General features: G+C 29.0%; 1 protein-coding gene across 1 annotated transcript; it reads left to right on the top strand.

The window, feature by feature from the left end:
* The first annotated feature begins 6,034 nt into the window (after positions 1–6,034).
* LOC149232707 (uncharacterized) lies at positions 6,035–7,187 on the top strand. The gene is made up of 2 exons (XM_089381981.1): positions 6,035–6,517; positions 6,624–7,187. Exons 1-2 carry the CDS (start codon positions 6,035–6,037, stop codon positions 7,185–7,187), a joined length of 1,047 nt encoding a protein of 348 aa, XP_089238107.1.
* The last annotated feature ends 1,902 nt before the right edge of the window (positions 7,188–9,089 follow it).

Below are 9,089 nucleotides of genomic sequence, written 5' to 3'. Positions count from 1 at the left end.
GTGAGGACTTTGGAATGAATGCAATAAAATTCGAGTTAATCACCCCAACTACCTTGTGATGTAGTCCTTATTCTTCCACCATCAACTGTAAATATGTCCTCATAATGTGCAGAAAATGCAAGAAAATTTCAAGAGTCCAGCCATCTGGGCCAGCACATTTGTCTCTTAACAAAAGTTCTAAGAACTTTTGATATTCCTCCAAAGTGATAGGCTTGTCAATATCTTCATTATTTTCTTTTGTGAACATGGTGGGATATGAATCAATGAAATATATATTATTATCGATGTCCACAATAGGCCTTTCCTTGAAAATTCCCTCAAAATATTTCACTACTTCTTTTGAATATCCTCTGTATCAAAAACCATATCCCTTGTTTCCAGTTCAATTTGTCATATCGTATTAACATTACACTGACGTGTGGAAAGCTACTCTGAAAAATAATAAATTAATTAATTAATTAAAAAAAATTAAAAAAAAATAAATAATAATAATAATAATAAATAAATAAATTTGTGTTCTTGTCTCCACTAGATATCCAAGTTGCGTGTTTGTTTAGGCACCCCGACTCTTCCTAAATATTCAAAATTTCTCTCTTTTCCATTTCCAATGCTTTTAATCAAGATAAATGGTCTTGATTTGGAAAAGCATGATCCATTTGACTTTGGATACAGGTCATCTCCTTATCAATATCCAATAGATCCACTTTCATTTTGAGTTTTTTTACTCTCCCCAATTTCGGACCACCCTGTTAAGAGCCCACAATTTTTCCATAGCCAAAGCCATTGTTGAATTACTCTCATTGTTTGCACACGACCTCCAAGTATCACGAACAAGATTGTAAAATTTTGGATCTTCCAGCCATGTCTGATTAATTTATATGGAAGCCATTTCGGTGGCTTCCCCGCATCCATTATAGAATGATATGTCTGTCCCTGTTATAGAATGATATGTGTGGGGTCGGACAATGTTGTTGGGAAAACCATGAATGAACATAAGAAGAAATTTCTAAAGTATTTTCATATAACATGAATCTATCCAGTCGTTTGCCAACGCACTCTGACTCCACACGACCATTGCACCAAGTAGGAGAAGGAGACTAGGTTTGACATCCACCAAGCGATTTTCATTGAAAATATCCTAAAAATAGGTCCCCATTCAATCTAAATGACATTTGAGCCCCACATTCCTCTCCAAATATAGCAATATTATAATGGACTCCTAGGATCAATGAGCCAACTTTGAAAATTCCACATTCATCCATCCTTTTTCCTAAAATCCGGTTTATTTCGATATGGGACATATATATTGAGAATATAGGTACAACAAGGGTATCCTGCCACAAATCCAGGTAATGAAATGCCTAGAAAAATATTGTAAGCCTTTCAATTTACGCAAACATGATCCCATAAAGCAACCTGTTAGATAAACCATATTAAAAACTTAATAGTAGATAAGCACTATCCAGGACATATGGACAAAAAGTAATGTTTAGCACATTTCGTAAAAGCCATCCATTCTTGTATAAATATAATCTTAAACATGATCCCATAAAGCAACCTGTTAGATAAACCATATTAAAAACTTAATAGTAGATAAGCACTATCCAGGACATATGGACAAAAAGTAATGTTTAGCACATTTCATAAAAGCCATCCATTCTTGTATAAATATAATCTTCGGCCTCACAAAATAAATAAGATGGCATAGGGATAATTTCTTGGAGGCATCCCCTAGCCCCTGAATATTTAGGGAAATAATATTAATGGAGGCATAATAACAACAGGCACAAGGTCTTTAAGGGCTCGTGAAGAAACAAAATTGGCAATGGGAATATCACATAAATCCTTATCTCCATTGAAAATTAAGGATTTAGCATTTAAAATGTTTATTTTCCTGTGATGGTTTCCTTTTCCTTTAGTGGATGGTAACATTCTTGGCAGAATTGGGACAAGTAACTTATTATGCACCACACTTTTAGTAGCATGAACTTATTTTTAAAATATTCAAATGATGTAGGTGTATTTGGCCCATATGATGTCACAACCCATGCGCAAAATATCATCTCAAAAATAAGATCTTGGAATTTTGTACCTTCCTTTTTCTAAACTTACCACCATTTTCGGCAATCATAGATGCATTTGCTCTTTATTTTTGGATTATTTAGTATGAGTTGTTAGAATTAAGTTGCTATAATTTTTTAATAATAAATTATATTCTAAAACTTAGTTGTATGATTTTATAAATTATTATTATATTTAAATATTTATTTTTATAAACTTGAAAAAAAAATTATTTATAAAATGTTAAAATTTATTTTAAAATAAAATTAATTCATAAAATAATAAATTCGAGTTAAACACTTGATTGGAATTTAAAATCAATTCCATAAAATGTAGGATTATAATAGTTTTTTTTAATATATTTATTTTGACCCTTTAAAAACTAAATGACCTCATAATCAATCATTTGACCACGAATAATTCAGGTTAGGCATTAACGCGTAAATGAAGTAACAAAAACTCATAATCAATCATTTGATCGCGCATAATTGAGGTTAGGTATTAACACACACATTTATTAACAAAAACTCATTTCTGGATCAAGGTAGTCAGCGCTTTAATGTGTGTAGAATTTTGGTAGGGTACCTAACGTGCTTGAAATGACACGATAGAGAGTTGGACAGGTTTATTTGCACATATTATCTCAAATCCACGCGGTTTACTTTCCTATATTGCCTCGCCTCATCAACGACGCCAAGTCAGTGTCCTGTGCTATCACTATAAATCTTAATTTCACTTCCCTCACCTTTGCGATTCCAATGTTTGCAAATTCTTCATCGACATTCCTTGAACACAGATCCACGGACAAATCAAATCAACGAGGGAGGCAGCTGCCATATCACCAAAAGGCTTCGAAGTCTTCACTGCACATGGCTTTGCCGCCAAATTTATAACATTTTCTGAAATGGTAGGTAGTAAGGAACGAGGCAAAACATGGGCTTTGCCACTCATTCTTCACCATTCCATCGCAAAAGGCATCGAAAGTACAAAGGAATGCGTCACGCATGGTGATTGAAAAACCTGACACCATATTTTTCCCAAGGCTATTGATCTTGCTTTTTGCATTATTTTACGGTAACCGACTTTGTAGGTAAATGTCACACAGCGTATTAAATATGAGGTGTAACCGACTTTGAAGGTAAATTTCATATAGAATATTAAATATGAGGAAACAAGTTTATGATTTAGATGTGGAAGTGTCTAGTAGGAGCGAAGTCTATTTTTTATGAATTACCCACCAGTAATTATAGGTGGTGTAGTTTTCTTTTAAATATCTGTGATGATTATTTTTATTGTTGATTTGATTTGATTTGATTTAATTTCTTTAAAAAAAATTGTTTTTTATTTTATTTAGTTTAATGATATAATTTTTTTTTTTAAATTATAGTTTTTTATTATTTAAAATATGTTTATTATTTTATTTAGTTTAATGATATAATTTTTTTTTAAATTATAGTTTTTTATTATTTAAAATATGTTTATAATGTATAGATAAATTTGACATCATAATAAATCTATAAGCATTCAAATAGTGTAAATTACACAATTCAAGTTTGTAATATCCACAAATTCTTATTGGTTTTCAAGCAAAATTAATAAAAAATCATCACTCAAGAAAATAAAAGGGAAAAAATTAGGTAAAATAGTTAAACCATACTTAGAATTCAAAGTAATTTTAAATTGAAATAGAAAATTTTAATGGCAAATTTAAAAGTTATGATTAAGAAAGACATTAAAGTAGAATATAATATCGTGTTTTATACAATATGTATATGTTATCTTATTTAACTATATAATTATTTAACTATAGACTTTTTTCCGAAACTATTTGGTTATGATGATTGAGTTCTAATCCATGAAACTACTACATATTAATATTTTAAACTATTTAATCATGATAATTAGATTTTAATTAACTTAGAATTTTAAAGTATTTAATCATGATAATTAGATTTTAATTAATTTATAATTTATAATTTTAAATTATTTAATCATGATAATTAGATTCTACTTAACTTATAATTTTAAACTATTTAGTTATGATAATTGAATTCTGATAAATTATTTAGTCATGATAATTGAATTCTAATTCATGAAATTTCATTATGATAATTGAGTTATAGTTCACTTAATTTTTAAAAGAGTCAAACACTTATTTCATTAATCTTAAATATATGTAACATTTATTTCATTAATTTAGCTTTTACATAGCTATGGATTACGTGTCTAACTCTAAAATGCAAAGTCATTTTTATGGCTTGGATAGTCAAAAGTGAGCATATAGAATGAGATGGAATATTTACAGCATGCTCAAACCAAATTTCAACCGTAATCATTAAGTATAATGTTTGTTTGAAAATATTATTTTGTTAATTAAATGTAAGTTAGGAAAAAAATAATGTTGTTTTGACTAATTAAAGTTTAATTTTTATTTAGGATAAATAAATATATTTTTGGAAAAACAAAAACATACATATTTTTTATATAAAATATACAGATCTTTTTATGTTTTTTAAAAATATATATATAATTATTTTGTATAAATTATATCTAAATTTTTTATTATATAAAATTTATTTTAAAAATAAAATTAAATATTTAAAATTATATCCAATTAAATTATAGTAAATTAGATTAGTTTATGTTAGAATAAAACTACAAAATTTAATTTGTCATATTAACTATTATTAATTTAGTATTGATCGTATACAATTTTCCCAAAAATAATTTACAGAAATTAAACTGCCGTATAACACTGGTTTAATATATCCTTTAACATGTCACAGCCCATGCGCAGAATTTGGTCTTAAAATGGGGATCTTACAATTTCAAGGTACATTCCTTTTTCTTGACTTCTGTCCACAATGATATATATGGTTAGGGCAGTCGGCTTTTACGTATTTCACTAGTGATTGATTCTCAGTTTGTGGCGCTGCGTTGTAGCTTATTATGTTTCATTGAGAATGATGAGAATGTATATCAACGTATTGTGATTGATGTGATGGTTTCGCTCCGTAGGTTCGGCTATTATATCTGCTCCTTTCTGCATATATATGTAAATATTGCTTCTTCGGGGATCCACCTCCCCGGGAAAAAAAATAATAGATATATTTGAATCCTTCGCTTCGCTCTTTATTTTTGAAATTTTTTGTTTCGGTTGTTAGAATTAAGTTGGTATATTATTTTTAACGATATTACATTTTGAAAGTTAAAGATGTTTTTACAATTTATTATTATATTTAAATGTTTTATTTTTATTTTTTAATAAATGTAAAAAAATATTTAATTTTTTTATCTGGTAAAAAAATTATTTATGAAAGGTTGAATTTTATATTAAAACAAAATTAACTTATTAAAGAATAAATTTGCGTTAGACACTTTATTAGAATTTAATATCAATTCTATAAAATCGGTAGGAATATTATATATATATATATATATACTTTTTTAAACTAAATTACCTAAAAGCTTCATAATCAATCATTTGACCACGAATGATTCAAGTTAAGCATTAACACATAAATAAAAAATAAACAAAATCTCAGAATCAGTCATTTGACCGCGCATAATGGAGGTTAGGTGTTAAGACATCCATGTGTTAACAAAAACTCATTTCCGGATCAAGATAGTGAGCGCTCTACTACCCGTTGAATTTTGGGAGGGTAGGTGCATGTTTTTTAAACATAACGTGATTGTAATGGCACGAACATAAATTTGATTTATTTGCGCGTATTATCTCAAATCCACGCGGTGGTTTACTTTCCTATATTACCTCGCGTGATCAACGACGCCAAGTTAGTGGGCTGTGCTACCACTATAAAGCTTAATTTCACTTCCCTCATATTTGCAGTGTCCACACAAAAAAATAGTCACAATTCTCATCTTTGCAAATTCTGCATCGACATTCCTTGAACACAGATCCACGGACAAATTGATAAGCGAATACCCAAAAAGCTTCGAATTCTTCTGTGTCATGGGTGCCAAGTGTAGTTCTAGTTCCTTCGGCTCTGCCATGGAAGCCGAGTCCAGCAAAGTGGGATGTAAATCGGAATCTATGTTGCCGAGGTTCAAAAGGCGTATAAAACAGAAAAGCGAAAAGCACTCTTCCAAGCCAGTGGCTTTCTCAAATTACGGTGTCGAGATATCTCCTACTTGCCTTATCAGTGGGAAATCGAATGCTTTGGTAAGTATTGCGTCGATTTCTCGAGACGGAGAATTCGTTCCGATAATTCTGTCACCAGTTGGGAAAGCAATATCCAATGGGAGGCAGCCCACTAAGGAGAAGACGCAATTGAGATTCGACGCAGCAGAGATTAAGGTCAAGTCACAGGATCCCAAGATTTCAGTGAAGTCACGTAAACTCGAAGTTTGTACTGAAAAACAAGACGAGGCTGCCGTGAAAAGGCCCGATCACCGGTCGTGGATTCGAGTCCTCAAGGCCTTTAGGTTCCCAAAGGTAAACCTTGTATTTTTAGCACATATCAGCGGTTACTAGTATCGGATTTATTTAACTGGGAGTAATGTGTGGCTGACATTGTCCCGCTGCTATTTTTGGTTGCCAGGAAGTTGCTTTTCACCGAAATGGACCGAAGGTTTCACGAGACCCTATCCAAAGAAGTCATACAAAAGATACCAAAACGCCAGTAATCGAGCAGACCAAAGCGCAAGATCAGATCTTGCATAAAAAGGAAGTAGCAGACTCGATTCCGGGACCAATCGAGCACTTATCTAAGTCCAGGGGCACCTCCGTTGCAGTGGATTCTAAGAGCAGTAAACTGTCGAAATTTCTTAATTTTCACAGGAAAGTGAGTTCTCATGCCACCAAACGTCAGGGGATCAAATCCACTACCCTCTCACAGCTTCTGCGCGGAGGCATGAATAGAACTACAGGAAATTTCCAGCCGAAGAAGATTAATATATCGGTAGAAAGAAAGGGAACCATTGCACTGGACGCCACGAGAGAGAGTGCAGGATACAGTATGCTTATAAATTTATGGATTTTGATTATAATTATGACATGCTTGGTAGTGTTCTCAAACAAGCTCTTGGCCGTTCTCTGTACTTCCATATGGTGGTATTTTCTCCCCATCCTGCAGCGGGAGGACGCGTTAACAGAGGCAGATTAGATCTCTCATGTTAAAACACATGAGAGAGAAAATGCTATGTATAAACAAATTTAATGTGAATGAAAAATTTAGTGTTAAGCATATATAAATTTTATAGTTTAAATTTATAATGATTATTATGATCATCTATTAACACCAATATAATTTATTGGTTAAATTTATAAAACTGTTTTAAATTTTAATATTCTTTTTATAATTAATATATTAATCAAATTTAAGTTTTTGGTTAGTTTACTTGTTCGAATTCTTGTTGTTAAATACTTTGATAATTGGGAAGTCATGGGTCACAGTTATGATAGATTTTCCTCACACATATATAATTTGGTGTAATTATATATATATATATATATATATATATATATATTTGATATCTTAAAAAATTTATAGGCATTTAGGTAGTATAAACTATCACAACTCAATCTTGTAATACCCACAAACTCTGATTGGATTTCAAGCAGAATATATATATATATATATATATAAACTAGACATAAAATTTAAAGTAATTTTAAATTGGAAAAAAAAAATTAATGTCAAATTTAAAAGTTATGATTAAGCAAGACATTAAATTATAAGATAGTATCATGTTTTATACAATATTTTTTAAAGGAACTCAACAGTACAATTTCAAGAAAGAATGTGATTTTCTGTTGCTTAAAATACATTTTTGAATGCATAAATGGATTCAGCACCCTAAAAAACCACTAGGACACTCTCATTCTATAGATTAAACAACTTAAACTCAAGTTTTTTAAATTTCTGAAAAAATGTCATGAAAATGTTCATTTCATCTATAAGTTAGACTACTTTTTTAATTAATAATTTTATTTGTATCTTTTATCTTATTTAAATATATAATTGTTTAATAGTAAACATATATTTTTAATTTCACCAATATATATGTGTATTTTGGAGTATGGAATCTAGAATTTTAATTTAATAATCAATAATACACATAAATCAAAGGTTGAAAGTGTTTTTTTGTTTGCTAGCATTTAAGTTGTCAAAATAAGGAGTGTCTTAATAAACATTGTGAGAAAAGGTTGAAAGTTATATTCAAAATAGTTATTTTTTTTTCCCCTTTAATTAAAATGATTAATTAAAAAAAAATGTCATTTGAATTGAGCTATGGTTTTTTTGGAATTGAGTTATGGTTTTTTGGACAAGTGGTATTGATAAGTCAATGTATTGGTCCATTATATCATTAAAAAGCTTATTTAAAAATTAAGAATCTCCATGATTAAGAATCTTGGTCCATGTTTATAGACATGTTTAACTTATATATTAACTTTTTTTAATTAATAATGATTTAAAAGAAAATTACAATTTAGATGGTTTTATGATTTTTTAAATTTTTGTCAAAATAATATGTATCATGAAATGTGTGTTTCAATGCCTATTATGAATTGATGCCTATCAAAATATACAAACCATTTAATTTAGATAATTATGTTAGTTATAACATTCATTCAAATTATACCTTTCTAAAATTATATATTTAATTTTATTAAACCTAAAAATCTCTTTATAATTTTATTATTAATTAATAAAATTTAAATTTAAATATATTTAAAAAAAAAAAAATTGTGTTATATTATAAAACAATAAATATAATAATATTATTATTTAAATAAAAACAATGAAAATTTCTTATAAATTTGATTATCCAAAAGCATTTATATTATATATCTACTATTATTAATGGTAAAGATTTATTTTAATTTAGTTGAATTTTAAGATAGGAGATTAAATTGTAATCATGATAATATTTGGGTTAAAGGTAAAGATTATTTAAAAGAATATAACCATTTTGATATATTATCAACTATGTACTATATTAAGGTTAAATATTACTTGAAATCATCTAATTTTATTGTTGTAATTTCAATCATGATACTCTAC

The sequence above is a fragment of the Pinus tabuliformis genome, chromosome J (genome assembly GCF_031772625.1).
Source record: "Pinus tabuliformis cultivar Carrire ecotype Pingquan chromosome J, CPIR1, whole genome shotgun sequence".
Lineage (NCBI taxonomy): Eukaryota > Viridiplantae > Streptophyta > Pinopsida > Pinales > Pinaceae > Pinus > Pinus tabuliformis.
The sequence above is the reverse complement of the archived record's forward strand: the minus strand, read 5'-3'. Positions and strand labels throughout refer to the sequence as shown.

Bases quoted from the DNA above. Each gene is read 5' to 3' on its own strand.
- LOC149232707 (XM_089381981.1), top strand. From the start codon at position 6,035: ATGGGTGCCAAGTGTAGTTCTAGTTCCTTCGGCTCTGCCATGGAAGCC. The intron at 6,518-6,623 runs GTAAACCTTGTA...TTTGGTTGCCAG, and splicing joins AGGCCTTTAGGTTCCCAAAG to GAAGTTGCTTTTCACCGAAA.